Source organism: Bombyx mori, chromosome 9 (genome assembly GCF_030269925.1).
Source record: "Bombyx mori chromosome 9, ASM3026992v2".
NCBI classification, from domain to species: domain Eukaryota; kingdom Metazoa; phylum Arthropoda; class Insecta; order Lepidoptera; family Bombycidae; genus Bombyx; species Bombyx mori.
In genome coordinates, this window is record NC_085115.1 from 7,334,969 (window position 1) to 7,357,603 (window position 22,635).

Below are 22,635 nucleotides of genomic sequence, written 5' to 3' on the forward strand. Positions count from 1 at the left end.
GAAGTACAATTGTTCTCTAAAATTTCATAAAGTTCTGATGCTGACAAATACTTCGAGTATTAATGAAATATTTTACTGTCAATTTTGTATATAATTTTGTTATTTATCTTTTTTTTTGTCACTTTGTCTACGGTTTTGAGATTTTTCGTTGGTAGGTAAGCAGTAGTGAGCTGTTATATGGATCACCTAGTCTTAATAGATTACTAAATCCCTAAAATCAGGACGTGTGCATGCACGAGAATCAAGTCTCAACGGTAATGTATGTATAACCACCGGCATTTAAACTGGAACGCATGACTGCTTCGAGGCAGAACTTGTCAGAATTATGATACCTGCCAGTGAAGACTTTCAATAAGATATTTTTATTGCTTAGATGGGTGGACGAGCTCACGGCCCTCCTTCGGTGGTTACTGGGGATCATAGATATCGAGAATGTACAACAACAACGACCACGATAAATGACTTCTAAGTCTCAGTTTTACATGAAAATGATCACATGACTTTCATGCTTAAAAATGCAAGACTTCCACACTCAGAAATAACTACTTTTACGGCTTAAGCTCGCGTTTATTACTTTTATTTTATAACTTCCGACATTACGAATATAGTTTTCATGGACACGGTGTTTTTGTTTGTGAGTTTTTGAATATTGTAAATTATTATTGGATTATTTTAACGAACTCTTTGAAATGTAAAGGTTAAGTTATATCAAACTCGTGTCAAACTATTAACATTATAATTACATATATAATTTTATATTTTTAAAAATTCACACAATTGATTGAAAACGAAACGAAATGATGTAAATACATAATATATATATATACGTGTTAAATTCTACCCACGGAAGTGAGAACTCAGAACAAACTTACGAAGCGCAATGGAGGTTGCGCAGTAACGTGTGCTACCCTATATAGAGCCGGGGATAGGCGCCCCATTCACAAGTAACTCGGCGCCGGCGGGTAAACTTCGGTGCAAGATCTCTGGTCTAACTTAGAGTTACTAGCTCGAATTTATACGGCTACAAGTGGAAAAGTGTGAATATGAGGGCTTTTCTGTACATAGTCGTCGTTGCACTCGCTTCTGATGCGGTCCGCTGTTTATATTTACCGGTAAGTACAAACTTCCTGAATTTTAAAAGTTTTATTAACGGTTTCTGCGTTTAAAATCAAGTTTTAGACCTTAATCCATCAATTAATAATTTATTAAAACACTAACATCTATGGCATTTGTTAAAAACATGAAATTTATTCTATTAATAACAATCCAAAATCATATCACGTTTGGTATTTCTGCCGTGTTTCTCAATTGGAAATAAGACAGTTCGTTCGGTATTCGATGAAAATTAATTAAATTAAATTTAAAGATTAATTACCATCATAAAATTAACTTCAAAACTGAAGTTCTGGTATCTAACAAACTAAATTAAATCTACCTAGCGTACCCACCGGATATTTGAAGCATTTTGTTTAAAGTTTTTAATCCATAGATGAGTGAGCGAGCTCGTACCTGCCTCAGCTACCTGGTTGCTGGAGCCGATAGAGCTATGGGAATACTGTAACCCACTTTAAAACATTAGGTCTATGTCCCAATTGTAATTGAACGGTTGTTTCATGATAGAGTGGTGGTATCTACTCGTGCGGACTCGTTACAGTAAGCCTTACAGCCAGTGAAATAAATTGTAAAAGTAAAATAAATAATTAAAATGAAATACAGAAATGGTTTTGCTTTGAATAATTACTAATTTTTGCCAGTAGTTTTTTTTTTTTTTGGGTGATAACTCATGTTGCAAGCTCGCATGACTGATTATCACAATTCATTCATGTAACGCGAAGCAATTTCATACGTGCATATCGTTGTACGATTACAATGGAAAGCTATTTTTTTTTCTTTTTTTCACAATATGGAATCTATATACTCAAGTAAGCGATTAACAAGATATAGATTTACTTTCCATTGACGATTTAAAAAAAAAAGCGATAATATTACATTACACGTGATTTCAAAGGATGAGTTACTAGCCTTTTTTGTATTATAAAAATCAAATTATTTCAAACCAGCTCCAAATATAGAATTAGATTTTTGAATAGTCAGTTGAAAGTATACTTGAATAGGTTGGCGTCATTAATTTGGCCAGTGATCGCTTCAGTTTTACAGCAGGTCGCTTGACATCTTCAGGTTTACTGAGGGACTTTCTCAGTATAGTCCTCTGCAGTACTCTCTACAGTTCTCTCTGAGCTTTAATTCGGATGCTTTGTAGGGTATGTTCTGAGGAATTGTTCAAGATAATCTCGTCATCTTCTTTTCACCATCTCCGCAACCGTCACCGAAACAAAGTTCAGCCATAATACCTAGAACCACTACATCACAGTATATTTTCAGAGATCATTTTAGCCACTCATCATCTGACTCTGAACTTTCCTTGAGGCTCTTTCCAAAACGCTATGGTATGTCCTCCTTTAAATGTAGTATTAAAGGAGTCTTGAGCAATACCCAGCAGCATGGCACTGTTTCTTTCACGAGCGACAGGAATTGTTTTTTTTATTGCTTGGATGGGTGGAAGAGCTCACAGCCCACCGCATTACGCCTTACTGCTTCACGGCAGAAATAGGCAGGGTGGTGGTATCTACCTACTAGGACTCACAAGAGGTCCTACCATCAGTAAACACTTCCCCTTGAACTATCCTAATCGTTCATGAAAACCGTGTTTAAGTCCATTCAATATTTCGCAAGTAATAACGTGGAAATTGCAAGCTATTACTGAGTTCAAACACTTATAATATAGAAGATGTATATTCTAAATAATAGATTTATCAAGTAATTCATCAAAATTCGAGTATTCATTGAACTTTTTGTAAATTACAATTCACTAAAGATCGTTTTATTTTAGGAGTCGCGCCTAGCCAAAATCTAAGACTACAATGTGTATCATCAACAAAAATTTATAGCTATGAGAAATGAAGAGTGAATGAAATAAATAATTCAACAGAAACTATTTAATTATTGAACTTTGAAAATTACTGTGTAATCCAATAGCTTCGAGACACTTGCTAATAAGTTTTTTGATGGATTTCATCATAACTGGATTTTTTTTTATAAATTTAGAAATTGTAGAATTATCTAATGCTTCTTCAAAGCTGTTAGGATATTTTCCACTCTGGGATAACTTCCACGAACTACGTGAAGTGATTCTAAAAGCTGCACGAACATAAACGACATTCGGATGTCTTTTTATTCCTTTTACATTGTTTCCTATCTCCCTTTGTATGAGCTATGAAAGTAAATTAGCATACGCCATACGGTCTACTTAATTGTGAGTGGTCGACGTTACTCATACATATCACCAATCTTAATAAATGTTCAAATCCGTTCAAACCATTAATCTAATAGTAATTTAATAGTAAGATAATATTTTTATCATAAGTATAAGAGAACTTGGTTAAAGCTGCAGGAACCCATTATGCAAAGCGGTTAATCACGTCGAATACAGACGTGCTTGAAACAGCTTTGTGGTTTCATCTCGTACTTTAATAAGTTTTCTTATATGTTTGATATGTTCGATGTATGCATGATATATTCTGTGGTTAATCAATTTAATTTAACCTATTTTATTTAAGTACTAGCTGACCCGGCAGACTTCGTAGTGCCTCAATCGAAAAATAAAAGGCCTAAATTTTGTATAAAATTAACTTAAAACAAACAAAAGGATTCGTCCGACGGGGGACACGTCAAAGGACAAACAAAATTATTATTTTTATTTAAATCAGAGCACTTTCTTATTTATCAAACTTTTAAACCTTCTCTGGACTTCCACAAATAATTCAAGACCAAAATTAACCAAATCGGCCCAGCCGTTCTCGAGTACTAGCGAGACTAACGAACAGCAATTCATTGTTATATACATATATTATATAGATTTTGATACTTAGTCGTTTCCTTTTTTATGATCAAATGTTTAGATCATAAATCCACCAATATTATAGTTCACGTTAAGGTTCGATCATAATCATCATCATATTATTTTGCTTCTAATAAATGACTAATAATAGACGAATGATATACGTAATTATTCCTCAATATGTAAGCAATGAAGCTACTTAAATTATATTATTAAGTATTTTTACAATAATACTTACTTGTTAAAAACACTAAAGATAAAGCTTGAACATAAAAATACCGCTTTTCCTATAATCTAAGTAACTTAGTTTTACAAAATTATCTAGGACCTGAAAGGACCTCTTGAGTTCAGAATAACTCATGTAACTATTTTTGGACAAAATTTATGGAACTCTTTCATAAATCGACATCAATTTGTTCTCTGATCTTGGTCGTGGGGTGGGCTTATTAGATCATGTAAAAGCCTCATATTTTGTATACCTTCGCATCGCATAAGCCCTAAGTGATTGGAGGGTCACAGCATTTTATTATTGAACGTATATGTACATACAAAAATAAGATATATAATATGTAAATAGTTCGAATTCATTATTAATTCGATGTTTACTAGCTTCTTTGCCGGTCAGTTGAAGGTTTAAAATTTATTTTAAACAATACTACACTTTTGTAATTTTATTTATGTTATAAAATCATATTAGTTAGAAACTTTAAATATTCAATTAACATTAGTCATTACTTTGGGTACAAATAATACTTTATGCTAAAGTATCTTTTTATTTCTTTCTATCGTATTTAAAGTTAATTTGATATTATGGTAGAAAAAAAATGTGGTGTAGAGTACTTAAGTATGTACCATAAGACTCTGTTTTAAGGACAATGTCAGTTAGACATCATTGTTGCCAGCTGAAAAAAATTATCATACTTTTTTTTGTGACATAAAACAGTTTTATGTTGTAATATTTCCCTGTATGAGTGTTTTTCTATAATAAGTAAGAAACCGACATGCTACATTTTAACTACTTTTTGTATGGGCGAAATGAAGGCTCTGGAACCGTCTCAGTACGGTGGCCCGTCAGGTCGCTCAGGTGGTACGAGGCAAGCAAGAAGGATTGTCGTACCCCCTTACGGGGGCACGGAGTGGGACTCGGGGTAAACCTCACTGCCTGGGCAGAAGCTCCCTGCCATGAAAGGCAGGGGTGAAGTTGATGCTGGGGGGACATTGAGAGGGGGATGCACGCAGCGTGCTCAGCACACCTACATCGACTTATATACATAAATAGAATACGATGGCTTGAATCCTGCCAGGAGTGACGCCCGGCAGCAAGCTCCCACCGGCGTCGTATTGTCGTCTGCTCCGGTTTTTTTGGGGGTCCACCCAAGGGGGTGGTCAAAAAGGGTCCCCATAGGGGGCACCCCAACAATGTGGGGGGGAATGAGGAGTGTGTACAGCTCAGTCCCATGGGGGCACTCATTATGAGCACTCCGATTAAGCCGACTATCTTAACATAGCAGGGAGTTCTAGTAGCTCCCTTGGTAGCGCCCGACCATCAGGTGGTCTGGCTAGCAAGGGATTTAAATTGTGGAGATGCTCGTGGGGTCCACCATCAACCCGCTCTTAAAGATTACAAGCTAGCCTCCGGATGAACTCCTCGAGCGACTCCACATCCAGATCCCGGGCGATTACGTCATTTCTGACGTAGCGCCCTGCAACTCAGGCGGTGTCGTTGGTATTTCGCTCGGTCAGAACCAACCTGCCGGGTTGGGACGCAACGCGCCGCTAACCAATCGCTCTAACAATGTTACTTCTTGGCGATGCACTAGAGTGTACATTTTTAATTCTAACATTTCAAATTTTATAGGTTTTTTTTTTAAGAGAATACTTTATTATATTTATGAGGTCTTAGTGGTATTCATATAGACAAAAAGGTGTCAGCCGTTTTTTTTTAAACCGGAACATATGACTGCCCCGCTGTAAAATTTTAAAAGTTTTAAACCAGGTAAGTAAATTATATCGTCTATTGTGTCTGTTTAGCTGTAAAAGAAAGTGGTACATTTATTTTTAGTTCATAATAATAATATCAGGAGGTAAGCTGTAGGAATACTTGTACGAAAAAACCTATTCGTTTTTTATATCGTTTATGTGGGAATGTGTTTGTTAAGCAAACATTTAATCTGCTTTACTTATTTTATTCACACACAATCCTTTCCATTACGAGAAATAAATTACTTTTCTGGAAATATTCCAATATTTTGTTGATGCTGAAATGTAAAAGTATGATATAATAATTTCGTGAAATAATGGGGGTTTAAAAAAAACATATAACTAGAATGACGTAAACCACTTGGGTGCTGAAATTCTTCTTCTTCTTCCGGTATAAAACGAATTATTGCCATTTATCATTATTAGTATACAACATGAAAATTACAAAAATATCAATCAAAAACATCTCAAATGCAACTTCATTAACTTGCACGAGGCGTGTTGTTTTAAAAAAGGTTTATTTCCATATATACATAATTATATCAATATTCATATCGAAGGTTAAAAGGAAATAGAATTGTTAAAAGTATCACTTTTTAAAGATCGGTGTATAGCATCTCTCCAGAAATCATTAGATGCTGGGTCCAGCAGCATACAATCATAATATAGTATTAATGATAATTTTCAAATTCTTTGCGATAATAAAAAAGATGCCTATATTGTTGAACCTCGGTAATTTTGATATTCTCTTGTCCAATCTAATTACCTGAGTTTTAGTCTGAGTTAGCGTCAAGTTGCTGTTTACATAATTAAATGTACATCATTAAACTTTTTGATAGCTTAAATGCAAACTTTAAGTCTTCCTGAATTATAATATTTTATTGTATTCCCTCTCCTCCTTAAGCCGTCAGCTCACAGCTGAACTTTATTTATTATGTTTCTCTAAAAAGTACTTTTCGCCTTAGGTTTATGTATAATCTTCATAGTTTTTTTTGCCTATTTTTACATTGGCTATGCGAAGCTGCTGTACTGGCTGGGACGCCGCCTTTGGTTCTGGAAGCGGAGGCGCTCGCCGCTGATTTTAAGTGGCGGGCTGACCTTCGTGCCCGGGGTGTGGCGCGTCCCAGCCCCAGTGTGGTCAGAGCGCGGAGGGCCCAATCTCGGCGGTCCGTGCTGGAGTCATGGTCCAGACGGCTGGCTGATCCTTCGGCTGGTCGTAGGACCGTCGAAGCGATTCGCTCGCTGGTTCTGGCCCAACGGGATATTCCATAGGGTAACCCATTTTAACCGGCGCCATCTAGGCGGGCTTCAGACAGTCTGCCGACCGAGAGGGCTGGTGGTCGTGGCTCTGACGACCGCCAGTCCGGCGTCCCGAAAGGGAGAGTGGTGAAAGAGATGTGCTCATCTGCCCTAGGGGCTATCGGGTACCGGATGCGGGGCGCCTTGTACTCGGCTCTTGGTCCGGTGGTGAGGCGGCGCAAGGTGGCTCCTGTACGCCGATCACGATGTGTCTCGCGAGAGGATGTCGTGCGGTGTTTTCCCGGGAATGAAATCCCGTACTATTAACAGGACGAGTATCGGTGAAAGTGAACTTTTGGCGCGCATTATGCGGTACCGTGGGTTTCGTTTAGTCGGAGTGGTGGAGCTCGATGGGGTTTAGTCGGCAGTCGGTTTTGCGGGACGGGTCTTGGGTGGCTAGCGCCGCGCCGCGTGCGCCTTTTTCTTGGAGTACTCTTCCGGCAGGTATTGGAAGAAGAGGAGAACTTCGGTCTTCCTCTTCTCCTTCTAGTTCTCTGGAGGCGCCGGAGTCCGATATAACCTGACCGGTTACGTCCCTCGACCGGGTATCCGTAAACTGATTCCCTAGCATTAGAAACAAAATGCACCTTAACCATTTTCGTATGAATTCCGAAATTCTGGGCACCAATCCAACATCCATCTTTGTCTATGGTCTGCACATTCATTGACCCATACTTACAAAAAAAGTGATAAAGTATTTCGTGTTATGATGAATATGTTTGAATATTCATTTCGTCACCCTTACTCCCATTATGGATACAATAATAGACGAGAAAAATGAGCAATATTTACCGATGCGTACTGTTATATCGGATTCAACAGATTGGAAGTGTCATATTCAATCCAAAAAGCAATCGCTCCAATGAATCTTTCCGTTTAGTGAAGTTATGTTAAATTGATTTAATTTAGATTTTAGTTGTTATGAAAGGTAGAAAGCATTATTTGAAAGTTTTATTTTCCGTTGATGATGGTTTCCGAGGATTAGCTTAGTTATAGTCAGTTAGAACATCTGATTGTTATAAAATGATAAAAATGGTTCTTTCAGGTGAATTACATGCTGCTTTGTCTAATTTGCACAAAAATAAGTATTTCATAAGAAACGATTACACAGCTCTAAAACAGTAAATTTTAATACCGTATCTATATTGTAAAATATTTTATGACGGTGCTTTGAATAGCAAAATAATACTAAATGTTGCAACAATTAGCCATGTTTTCGCGTTGCTATACTCAAACAACACAGGACTCAAACGAACTAAAATTTAATTATTAAAATTTAACACAAACTTGCAACACAAATTCACGACGGAGTTTTAGACAGAAATACTGTCCCACATGATTTTCTAAATTAGGTAATGAAATAACATTATGTAGGAGGCGCCCTAAATCAGAACATCGCTTAAAGTCTTCAATCATCCCATCTGCATCTTAACTTCCATTTCGATCCAAAGCCAATCACTCTTAATCGGATTCCACTTTATACTTTTTTTTATCAAAATGGCTTTTTACCAGAGAAAATTACATCTAATAACTACCATTCGAATATTCGACCAATCCGTCTCCGAGGATTTCTTATAATCTATTGACGTCTTTTGAGCTCGTCACGTGGATAATTATAAATTGCATAAAAACTTAATTGTTTCCAATTAAATTGGGTATTGTTGATAGAAAATATTGAAATTAATAACGATTTAAATACATCCAGTATAAATGGTAGCTGCGTCACAAACAAGTTACATGTTGTTGTATCGAATCAATTTACGAATGTAAAGGTACATGTCAAGGGTCATTTGTTTAATAGGATTTCATTGACAAACCAAATGATTGCAAAGTTAAAACTAGTACAATAAAGTTTTAAAATCGTCTCTAATCGTGCCAAGGGTAAAATAAATAATTTTCTGACATTATATAACCCGAGTTCTATTTACGAAAAATCGACATTATCGTATTATCTATTTCCATTTATATAAGTAAAACTGTCTAACATATAAACATTCTGTAATCTGATTTTGTTTATTTGAAAGATAATCTTGTTTGATTATAATAAGAGATTCAGTGAACATAAACCTATTCAAAAGATAGCTCATTAAAATTGTTTAATGTTATGTTCTGAGGAAAATAATGGACAAAATCTGCTGAGAAAAATTTTAGCTCATTGATTCCTTCTCACTAAAATACCAATTTTATTTATTTTAAATGGCAATGCCCTTTGAAGACAAAAAGCCATTTTTTGTTTAATTTTTCCGATCGCATTATACCTATAGGTAGTTAAATTTGATGACATAGGGCAATATGCATTAGTAGATATACTAGACTTATTTCTGTCACGAAGCAGTCATGTGTTCTGGTTTAGACGTTGGGACAGTTGTTAGAAATTTCATATTTTGCTTTTCATTGAGAATTCATCGTGATTACTTCAAAACGAAGGCATTATACATTGTGATCTCTATTTGCTCCAGTAACACCGGTATTAACTCAGTATATCCATACAGAAAAGCATTCAAAGGCAAACTATAAATTTAAAGTTTGACTCCTGAAAATTGTGTGTGGCGCATTTACGTTGTAGATGTCTATGGGCTCCAGTAACCACTTAACACCAGGTGGGCTGTGAGCTCGTCCACACATCTAAGTAATAAAAAAAAAAAAAAAAAAAATTACAAAAAAGCCAAATACCTTGATTAAGTCATGGTTTGCTGTTCAATTAGCTGTCAATAAATATATTGGAAAATTCTAGATTTTTTTTACTGATAAGAAATTATTATTTTCGAATATATGTTCCGTCCGATATATTGTTTTCTTTGTAGGAATGTATTATCATTAATATATTTCGAGTGAAGTGTTTCGTTATTGATGTTACATAAAAATGCTACAAAAGCTCTCAACATAAAAGGTCATATGAAAAAACCATAAATATCTTAAAAGCTTTTGACAAGGTCTACTGTGTTTGTCGTACATGTTTTTGATCTTTACATTATTTTTATGATTAAATACGTTTTTTGGCACGTTCTTAATTATATTATATTGAGATTTTTTTTAGACTATATTAGGTAAGATTCAATATTGAAGTTCGAAAAAGCTCTTCAAAGTTCAGTAACACATGTATTCGAATTCAATTCGTGTGTTTGTATTACAAAGTACATTTGTTTAATTTCTAAATTCTTCCATATTTCATATCCGATATCATTATCAACTATAAGTACATGTAAGCAGACAAGTCATGATTATGCTTTTCTTAGTAACTGTACTTTAATTGAACAATAGTGTACAAAATTGTGGTACATGCCTAATCCATTCCCATGTTGTTTATGATGGTGTGGCCGGGCGTATCATTTTTCAAGCATGGATTTGAATTTGGCATTTGATTAGTGCTTATGATATATTTTTCCAAAGACGGGTGTTATTTAATATTTTTAAATAGTTTTATTTTCAAACTTTTTTTCTTCTTTTTTCTGTTAGATCTCTGCGTTGGCATAAGCTATATCCGTTTAATAGTCTATTTGCCTTAATTGGCCCTGTAGTTGATATGTCAGGATTGGAATTGTTGGTTAGGATAATTTCGATAAATTTGGACTGGATGTGGACGGGACCTCGGAAAGAAGTTTTTTTTATTGCTTAGATGGGTGGACGAGCTCACAGCCCACCTGGTGTTAAGTGGTTACTGGAGCTCATATACATCTACAACGTAAATACGCCATCCACCTTGAGATATAGGTTCTAAGATCTCAGTATAATTAGAACGGCTGCCCTACCCTTCAGAACGAAACGCATTACTGCTTCACGGCAGAAATAGGCAGGGCGGTGGTACCTACCCGCGCGGACTCATCGTGGTAAGTAGTAGTGTTAGAGGAGGTTACAGTATTTTAGTACCTTTCACCTCTAATAATTAATCAAGCACCTGTTGGTTCAAAATAGAAAACTTATATAGTAGTTGTGACCTTTACTAGCAAAAAGCTTTAATTCAACAAGGTCAAAACTGTTAGTTAGTCGAAACTTTTACACGAATTTTCCAGTTAAGTCGAAAATCTCGAAAACACACAAAGCTGCGTGTCAAATATAAATTTACATTCAGAGCGGATAGATACAAAGTTAATAAAATTCTTTTCAATTTAAAGCTTGAAAAGGTCGTAAAAAATCTTTTGAAAAAGAATATAAAAGATTTTTCTCCAAAAGAAGAAATAAAGCAGTTTCTTTTTTGATTGACTTCTTTTAGTAAGACGTTTAGGATTGACTCTGAAAGAGGTTTTCTTTTTATAAATTTGAAGAAAAGTAAAAGTATCTATTAATCTTGTCTTTAAGGAGACTTTTCCTTATTATCTGTGAGTTTGTGTACTTCAATCTCTACAAATATAACTATGTCCTGTTCTATTTTAATATAAATTAAGGAATAACTAGGATAATCAAAGATAATCGTTTATTATCTGTTTTAGTGTTGCTCATTATATCTTTTACCTTTAAACGAGCAATTCTTGTATATTAATATATATATATATATATAATCTGAATCGCAGAAACGGCTCCAACGATTTTCATAAAATTTACTATACAGAGGATTTCGGGGGCGATAAATCGATCTAGCTACGATTTATTTTCAGAAAATGTTGTTTTATTCGTGTTTTCAATAATCAACTCTTCCCGACATCTATTGGCGAATAATAATACTATTTTTCTTAATTGAGGGCAACTAACCGCTTTAAAGACACAACAAGATGGCTTTATCAAAAAAAAACGAACAAAGCTCGATCATCATCTATTTTAATTTATATCACAATTGAAACGAATGCCCAACTGTTTTCTATCGATATTAGTACTCTCGTTTAAGTAAATCATAGTTATTACTGCTCAAATTCAAAATTTCAAACGAAATTAGAACTATAGCGAATAAGTAATCATATGACTCATTACTTTTTAAGGTCAATTTCAATGATGCTTATCGAATAATGCCACAGCTTCTTCCGTTGGACGTAACTGTATTCATTTATGATGATATTAAGGGTTTTAGTATCCATAAAAGTATAACAACATTTTTAATGTCTTATGGAATTTCGAACGATAAATTAAATATCCATATCTTGTTAGCTATATCGTTTCGTAGTTGATCCCGTAGTTGATGATATGAATCCCTATCCAAATAAATAAGTTATTCATAACAAGTATTTAATTTTAAAGAAAAATCCTCTCACTTAATTTTAATTGGTATCTCGCTATGAGTATTTTAATGAGCATGAGAAGATATATGCGCGGCGGTATAGAATAAGAACAACAAGAATAAGAAGAACAAGAAACACCCAAATCACTTCAAGATAGGCTTTAAAAATTATAGATTTTTCTGGATTTTTCCAGGATCTCATCATCAGATCTTGACGATTACAGCACCATTAGGGAAGTCTACCCTTTCGAATAAAAAAAAGAAAATAGAATTATCAGAATCGGTTCAAGCATTCTCGAGAAATCGGTGAACATACATAGATAAAAAATGGTGGTCGAATTGATAGTAGATAGCCTCCTCTTTTGAAATCGGTTAAAAAAAGTAATTTTTGTACCTCAAATAGCTCCTTAACATTCTATTATTCAAAAATATTTTCACTTTCTAAGATTTATTTCTAAAATTTAGCGTTATTAATAAACTTACGTCGTTAAAGACTTTTATTAAAACTAAAGAATGAATTATAAATACTCAAGCAATTATTGTACATAGAGATTTAATTAACAAGACCAAAATAACATTTCGAAAATCACGAAGTAAAGGTAAAACGTGAGAATTCCCGATGATTAGCACCAAATTGTAGATGCTTAGTGACAGTGTATTTTAACACTGCAGTAGATGGGCACACACAGTTGGTAATTAATTGCTCGAGTCCATCTTAACATATAAGATTGAAACCTTAATTTAATTAGAAATTTATCAGAAAAATCGTATACTTCAAGCTAAAATAATTAATTAACACTTCGCTACAGAAGTAGGCTAGACAGTTGTAGGATTCGTGTGACCCGCCTTACAACACTGGTTGTTAGTATGCTATGGTAAATCTTATGATGTTTTTCCTTCGGGGAAGACGAATGAATGTATGTCAATGAAGGATAGTTGGCCGGAAAAAATAAAATTAATGTGTATTTGCGATCAATTAATATTTTACTTTAATCGACTAAATCGGTTCGTAATACAAATAATGAAGAAGAAAATTAAAATTACACACAAGTCAAATGTATATGTTTTTTTTTAAATCAAATCAAGCTATTAAAATAAGAAAAAAATGAGTCTAATTCACTTTATGTTGAATAAAATAAGCAGGCTTCAGCTTTCTTCAAAGAATTTTCCATTTCACATGACGTTCACGTAGTGAGGCTAAAAGTGTTCTCCCGTTACAATCAAAATTACTCAAGTAGGGTGTCATTTTTCCAAGAAAAACGAGCGTCAGAGTGCTTTAAGAAGTTTTGATGTATTCGTAAAATAATTTGGGTGTTAGTTTTTAATATTGCACATGGCCACGCCTAATCGTATAGTATAGTTCTATTTTTAGGGAATTATATTTGCTATTTACGAAATTTAGGAACAGGTATATTTACTGCCGATGTTAGTTTAAGCTTATAATAGTTTTGTTTCTAAATAAATATATAATTGTTATATGTTTTCATGACATCAAATGGTAAACAGCGTCTGATAGAAGAAGATAAATGGAGCGTTTTTTAATTCGCAGGGAGCAGAGTTTGGTGGGCTAAGAAGTTCTGCATCCTCACTCTCACGCTTCGCCCGAGTGAGGCGTTTGCCCAGACCTTCACATCGAGTGATTGACCCAAATGAAGGTTGTGTAAAGTTTAAATAATTTTTTATTAGCGATACGCTACGTCTTCACACGAGTGAATCAAGATATTGTGCAGAAAATACCTTACAGTGATTATATTTGAAATGCTTATAATATATTTTCTTAAGCTTTTTTTAGAAAATGCTTTAGTATTACAAATTCCTTCCAAAGCTTCCCGTATAAAATTTCAACTCCCAATTCGCGTCGTCAAATTTAAGAAAAAAAAAACACCAATATAAACATGGTGACTAATTTGAACTTGGATAAGCTTGACCAGGCCCAGAACCTACGTTAAATCAAATAAATAAAAACAAATATCATTTCAGGATTAGGACTTTGTCAAATGAATCTCTTACACAGAACGCGCTTGCTTGCAAATTTTAAATTACTTTCCTCTAATTCCTCGGAAACGGCTTTTATAATAAAAGAAAAAATACTTGACTTCTGTTGTAAATTGTTTAGATTTATAAAATAATTCATTGTTTATCCTTCCTTGACAGTTAGTGTAATATGTTATTTAAGATATAAAATATTGTATATGATATGTCATATAATAAGAATACCTACGTGAACGAATAATAAAAATGACATAAAACTACCTGATGATCTTTATGCCATTTATTTTAGTATCAAAGTGTATGAGTTTCACATATCTCCATCATGTAAACCCAGGTACACGTTTAATTATTACATAAGAAGTTAACATATGATATGAGGTCATCGCGACCCCTTTAATGTATTCCTTTTGTAAGTTTACTTAGAGAAATTTGCCTAATCCTAGCTTGGGTTCCACTTAAACAGCTTCATTGAGAATGATCCGCTAACTCTGATTAATTCCTCCTCAATGCAGACTGTTTTCTGGTAACATCGGACGAGGGGGAGCTGTTTTTTAAGTCACCCTCTGATGAACCCTCCGTATGCGGTATCTATATGATAGCGGAACCAGACAAGAAGATTGAGGTCGTCTTCAATTACCTTGATGTGCCGTGCGATAATGGAGGACTCGTTGCGGTAATAAACTACGCTCTTAGTGACATTGGGTGTGTGCTTTGCAGTAGGCATTTTAGGATTGTTTCTAGTATTCGTCCAGTGTAATAATGCATTGGATCAGAAAACAATTTTTTTAAGTAATTTCGACTAAAGGAATGGTAATTTAAAAACCGATCGACAATAGACATTAGTTTTAATATCCTATAAATCTTTTTAGAAGTAAAAATGATATGATAAATTTTATTATACTACATTTCATACAGAGATTGTATTATAGAAAGTTATGATGTTCAGATTCACGTTTGGCATACAAATTGCATGGTAAAACTCACTTAGACAATTCAATTTCTCTCTTTGAAAACTGTCGTTTTAGTTAAAACAATTTTAACGCGTACATCCATTGTCTTATTCAGAGATTTAAATTATTTACTCAATTTAAAAAATTGTTTCTAAAAAATATAAGTTTTATTGAGTATCGGTAATATTAAGGGTGAAAAAATAATTAAGCTCGTTAATATTTCCTTGTAAGTGATATTGGGCTTCATTAGATAATAGCAATAAAATTTACTGAATTTATAATTTCCAATTTGTTTAACTCATATAAGGGAATTCTAAAACCTAGCCCTTTTATTTGTAACGTCGATATAAGACGAGAAAATCAATATCCAATATAATATTATACATTTTGTTCATTTCCAGAAAAAATCTTGAAAGTTATCATCGCCCCAGTTCTCACGTATTTCAATATCTTGTATCTGAAATGAGACATCTTGAATAAATATTTTACACACCTTTTTTTGATCAATCGTGGTACTGTATTCTATACCATTTTTATGCTGTTATAATTATTGTATGATGATAAAATATTTATTTCAGTGGATCGACGGTTGGGAGCTTAATGGTCAGGTGTGGCCTGCAGATTCTTGGGACGATGACAGGCTTGTTGAATCTTGTGACAAACGACCAAACCGGAAACTCGTGTCTCGTCAAAATGCAGCTCTCATACAATATCGCGTGCCAGCTCAAGGAAAAGGTTTCGCGGTCACTATTCGCCACGTACGGAATGCTAGACGTGAGTGCGGCATACGTACTACGGATTGATAAATAAAAAAGATGTGTGTAAAAAAGGTGTCGTGGGACACCGGAACGAAGTTCCTTATTATAAAAATATTAATTTTAAGTTCTATTCGAGGTATAAAGAAAATAAAACTGGAGGTTTCGCAACAACCCACGGTCATTCGGTAACGTGCGAACTTATTGTGGTACACTTCATTCACGGTTTAGTGTATTGCGCAAACGAACGCTCTCAGATCGTGGTCAATGAATGATAAAAAAATATGTTATTTTTTGTACGTTATTACAAAGTTAAGTCATACACTGTGTGCATTACTAATTTGTACATTATTACAAAGTTAAGTCATACACTGTGTGCATTACTAATTTGAACGTTATTACAAAGTTAAGTCATACACTGTGTGCGTTACTAATAAAAAACTTACGTTACGGACGTTTTTTCCCGGTTAGGGTACCCTCCGCATCGTCTCGTAAGGAACTTCGTTCCAAAAAAATTTAGGTTTTTCAACTAACCTTATTTTGAAGGAAATTATTAAAGTTAACGCAGAACTTGATATGTATCAATAAATACCGATGGGTAGAAATCTGCTGTCGGTGATAGGTATCGTGGATCACGTAACTTGATTCTATCGAACTTAATTATTCTACAGCTTGTAATGTGATGCTGTTCGGTACCGAGGGTGTTTTCACTCTGCGCAATCATGGAGAAACGGGGAATTGTACCTTAATAACAGTTTCTCCATCGACGGTCCAAGTGTTAGACTTGAATGTTGGGCAAACTGCTAAAAAAGGACGGCTGTTGGAATTGGAAACAGGGACGATTCATCATGTAAGTAATTCGGAAGTCATTGTGATTTTCAGTTTATAAATGATAATTAATTTAGGTAATATGCTTATTAATTTCAGTATAGGCAGGAAGAGTTTAAATCGTGATGTGTGCAAATTCATATTATTTAGAATTCGAATCCTTTATAAATCTTGTTTTAATTAAAATATATATTCATATGCTGGTCAATATCTTCCAATAAATGTTTACTCTGGCGGCTTTAGTACTTTGTTTCATCAAATATGAAGAAGATAAACTATTAGCTCATGCACAATTTTTTTTTTTGTATTATAATTAAATGTTGCAGTTACATGATTTCACGAAATAAAATCCACTTAAATTTAGTTTAACCTAATAGTAATCCTGGACGCCCCTCATATTATGCTTTTAATTTAATTTTAATTCTCCTCGTCAAATTTTGAAGTAAAGTTTGGAACTCGAGCCTAAATGCGTTGACTTTGTCTTAACCCATTTAAAAGGCAATTTGACAGTAATCGCTTTCTGTTATCGCTGGGTTAGGTAATGATGGAACTGCGATCGACAGAGGGGAAATTTATCCAAAATAAGTCTTTGTATAAACTATTAGTTCTCTCTCTTATTAAATCAAATGACAAGCGTCGAAGGGTGATTTGCATATATGACTGAACATAGATCAAAGTTAATAAATGTTACAGAGACACGCAAGCGTTTAATTTAGTTGTGATGGACATGTTCATGCTTTATAAGTTCATTAATGTTTCCCGGACATTTGCGTTCCACCCATTCCCACAATTGTGACTACGGTGTAGCCAGAATCCACTGAGAGAATTACACGAAAGTATTCTAAATGTTTAAGTTTAGATAGCCCGAGGGAAATCCAATTTGTGTTGGATCCTGCTCCTTAATTAATACTAGAAATAATACTTCAATAAGATTTCTTGTTCAATACAATGAAGAGTTAATTAATAAATACGGTATAGATGAAATAAAGCCTATAGTCAAAACATTTATATACGTAAGTTAGTGTTTCGGCTACATGTAGGCTTCAAATAAAACAATATAAAAACACAAAAGTAAATATTAGAATTGTATATATATGATTATTAATTTATGTGTTGAAATATTTTTATTTCATTCTACAAAACGACCTTGATACGGCTAAACTAACTGGGAACAATGCTGGCTAGCTTGGAGCGTTCATTTTGGCAATGTTTTTTTTCCCTTTTGTTACATTTTGTTAATTAAGTACATTAATGTTTTAGAAAATACTTCTTCAGTGCCTGAAGGTATTCTGTGTATTTTATTAACGAAAGTACTTTAACCACCTGTCTAGTGCACAAAGCGAGGCTTGCCTGACCATGTGGACATTGGGGGCGCAAGCGGTCTGGATCACACCAAAATGGAGGTGTTCGACAGTTTGTGTGGACTCGATTCTAATGAAGGTATTTCCTAGGATTTAGTACAGTAAAATGTTTAAAGCAACGTTGAAGCATTAAGATTTACGTGTGTATTTTAAACATGGAAATCGTTGTCGGGATTGTGAGATTACGTTATTTAATTTAGCTTTTTAGAAATGATTTTGAGAAATTTTCGAGTGAATAAAATTCGTTCATTTCAGGATTCAAGTTCGGATGTAAATATAAAATATTTAGTTAATTTTAAATTATTTGATTTATAATATTTCAAGATGGGAGTGTAGTTTATAAAATTTTGTAGTGAGTCATTTTAATGCAATTACACTGTTATATAAATTACATTGGCAAATAATGAATAATTATTTGTAGTCTTTTCTTCCTTGACCATTCTGTTTATTTGAAGGTTAAATGGCGAGATAAATATATTAATCAACGTTAAGATAAATAAAAAATCATTTGCATTCAGAAAATATAGAAAACTTTATCTGCAATAAGGATATTTACAAAGTGAATACACTATTAGATGGTGCAAATAAATAAACAAAAGATAATTATTATGGTGTTAAATGGTGGTTGATTTTAGGCAATTTTAATGTGATGACGAATTTATTCATTTATATATTTTTGGCCTACCTGTTGTTAAGTGATTGCTGAAGCCTAGAGGAGATAGACATACCATCGTGAAAGCCGTAACCGACCTTATTTCTCAATTTTATAGCGTAATCCTTCCCCATCCTTCAAAATCAACGCATGATTGTTTTACGACAGAAATGGTTGTAATTGTGGAACCTATCAATACGGATCCACAATATGCCAAACAATCACTAAATATGCAAAATAAAAATAAATGTGAAGTTCATTTTATTATAGTAGGTAATTCATTAATTTATAGTAGAAGTCATCCGCGAACATAGTTTAAATGTTTTAAAAAAAATGCATGCGGCATTTGAGCTTGTGGCATATTAACATTATTTAATACAATTCACGGATACACCAAGTTTCTTATTCTTTAGTGAAGGCTACAATTTTCATTGAAACTAAACTCGTCCTTTTTAAACATCAATTTTGGTCAAATCACAAAAAAACGTAGAAGGTAGGAAAAACGTTTGTCTTTAACTTCGATCAGAAGGAAATTCTAATAAAAAGCTGCAATAATGTTATCATGCTATTTTCAATTCTACGATATACGAATAACTCTTGGTTGGCACAAAAAGGGGATTCGATATTGCGTTGTAATAGAATTTCGATAAAGCCATTCATATTTATGACGATTTATAAACGCTCTTCAGTAACGCCTCTAATATTCCGTATTGATTTTATATACATAGATGTGTTAATATTTTTTATGTACATTTATGTATAAGAGAATTCAAAAATGTTATAATGATCTACTACTACTATATTGTATATCAACTTTATTTCAATGAAAAACAAAACGGGCAGCTTCTATGATAAAATAATAGAGAGAAAAGAGAACCGAAAAGAATACATCGTATCACGAAATATTTTTTTAATATTCATATACATTATTTTCTTTTTAATCTTCTTTATATTACGTGAAGTATCTTAGATGTTTGCAAGTCGTAGATATAATATAAAAATAGAGGGAATAATAAAAAATAAGCACTAATAATAAATAAAGGAAATAAAATTAGAGAAAAAGGATATTTAAAAATAGTAAAAACAGTATGTATATTGGTATATATTTCATATTATATGTAAACGGTATATATTTTGTTTATTGTATGTATATATTTTCTATAATAATGTATTATATATATTACACCGCAACATACCTGCTATATTTTTATATTTTCTAGAATTTCTGTAAATTAAACGGTTGTCTGGAAGGGATCGCTTTTAGCGATAAGACTGCTTATTGTACAAATGTATCTGCTTTTTTGGATTGTTTTTTAAATGTAAATTGTGTTTTGGTGTGCAATAGTGTATTCTCTCTCTCTCTCTCTAAAAACAGTTTAAAACATTCTCTGATGATTGTGACCATGCTTTTCTTACAGCATCGTAAGTACAATTTGTGTTATGCAGTTATTTTGATTTTCAGCTCGTCGAGCATCGTTGATCGCGTGCGAAGACACTGTAGCACGACTCGTCTCCAGCGGGAAATATCACAACTCCATCACTTTGGCTTTTACTCCACTCTCACTGGACGACATCGAACATGCAGACCTTATATGCGGACTTAATGACCTCTAAATCTGACCTGTCTTGAACAATTGAAAAATGAATATTAAACCCTTCGATGTACGCTATTATGCTTTTGATTCAAATATGAAGTCACAAAAAATAACCTGATAGAAAACATGAAATCGTTGTTTAATTCCAATTTCACTACTAAAAAATAATTTCAGTAACCTAAAGATTATTATTATTATTCGTTCAAATATACGAAATTATAATTATAGTATTCTAGATGTAAGTTCCGTAGTTTTACAATTTCCTATTCAATCGACACTTTCTAAGTAAGCCAAGGTAGATCTATTGCAATTTGCTATTGAAAGTGCATTATTTTAGAAAGGTTGGACAAATAATGCTATTTTAAAGTAGGTATTTGTAATATGAATTCAAATTCAATAAAGGTTTTTAGGGAAGAAAAATTTTCAGATTGCTCAGAAATGGAAAGTTAGGCAAGATATCGTTGATCAAATATCCTATCACGGTAAGTAATCAATTTTGACATTCTAAGGCTGTGAGTGCACCATTATTATAATCAACCTATAAAAACAAATCACCACAATTGCAGTCAAAACGAGAGGTGCTATATTTTTTTATAAAAAGCAGTTAAAGACGTTCAGTATATGTTTTCAATATTAAAATGCGGTATTATAAACGTAAAAATTTGTCATCTACTTGAAGTGAAATATGCCAAGATCTGTACTTAACACAAACGAATAATATTATATACGATGGTATAAAGTTGTTTCATTCTACCTTCATAACTAAGGATCAAATCATAAAATTGCTGCTTCATACAATACGCTAAGTCAAAGTTAGTGAGCTTAAGTTGCAGTTGTATTGGACTCGCAAAAGAAACTTATCTACACACACATACACGTTTGTGGTTTATGTATTATTTATGTATCAATATTTCAGCAAGTTATATTCTAATATGGATATACAACAGTTCAATACTAATTGCATTGGAATATTTTGTAAAGTAAATCTTTAGAACTACTTTAGTTTACGTAGATTGTGTCGAAATTAAGATACTGAAAGAAATATTGAACTTATAGATGTAACTTATATCAAGTTTTAGGTAATTGGTTTCTAAATGGAGCCGAACTTACGACTAACTTATTTTGATTTTTTTTTTGCAGCTCTAATACTGTAACCAATAATTTGTAATACATAATAATATAAACAATATTTTTACCATTTGTTTACATTTAAGTTGCGAGTATTCGATACTAACACAGTTTCTAATCTTTACGGGAACTCGATCAGAAAAGACAATGTTAAAGTATTAGACCACAAGAATATTACAAAAGATCAAGATTTGTTATCATCCACGACCACGCCCCTCAAATGTACCGTTAAGTGATATATGGTATATTTTTTCCACGATTTTGCTGTACAAAAATAATCCCATTTTATAAAATAACACTTTAATTATAACAAAATTATTTGGTGCATTCGAAATACTCTCGTCATTGTATTTTGTCTTGTGATTTAGATATGATATAGATTTTAGTGAAGTTAATAAATAAATGTGTATGTATGTCAAACGTTTTTTAATAAATTCACTAGAGACACACGCTCACACTGAAGTTTAAACATGTCATAGCATTTTACAATTACCACCACTATTAACTATTAATAATTGAAATTCAGTTTTCCGTTGCGCGGTCTCCACTCGAGAACCCGTCTGCTCCAGCGATCGTCAGTCCTACGGCATATATGGCCAGCCCACTGCCACTTCAGCTTGCTGACTTTTTGAGCTATGTCGATGACTTTAGTTCTCTGTCGAATAATCTCATTCCAGATTTTATCAAAACGTAACGTGGGACGCCCCCTGGCTAGGTGGTGCTATGACCTCCGCAGGGTGGCCGGCAAGAAGTGGATGAGGAGAGCCGCAGACCGGGCTCGGTGGTGTGAATTGGGAGAGGCCTATGTCCAGCAGTGGACGACTGTGGGCTGTTGATGATGATGATGATGATGAAATTCAGTTACAGTGATATTGGTTTACTACTGATACTACCTACATATTTCTTACACTATCAAAGGTAGATGATGCAACACAGCAATATCACTCGCACAGCCAAATCTCTACATACTGTTGGGAATAAAAATCTAACGGCGGTCAGGGTAGTCAATAAAAAAATTTACCAAATATTTAACAGCAATCGGACTGATGGG

At 33.6% G+C, this 22,635-nt stretch overlaps 1 protein-coding gene across 1 annotated transcript; it reads left to right on the forward strand.

Moving 5' to 3' along the window:
• The first annotated feature begins 936 nt into the window (after positions 1–936).
• LOC101746196 (corticotropin-releasing factor-binding protein) lies at positions 937–22,004 on the forward strand. Its single transcript, XM_004927457.5, has 7 exons — positions 937–1,112; positions 13,873–13,978; positions 14,828–14,988; positions 15,844–16,039; positions 16,692–16,870; positions 18,180–18,288; positions 20,324–22,004. The coding sequence occupies exons 1-7, from the start codon at positions 1,044–1,046 to the stop codon at positions 20,473–20,475; spliced, it is 972 nt and encodes a 323-aa protein (XP_004927514.4). The 5' UTR covers positions 937–1,043; the 3' UTR covers positions 20,476–22,004.
• Positions 22,005–22,635: the final 631 nt, after the last annotated feature.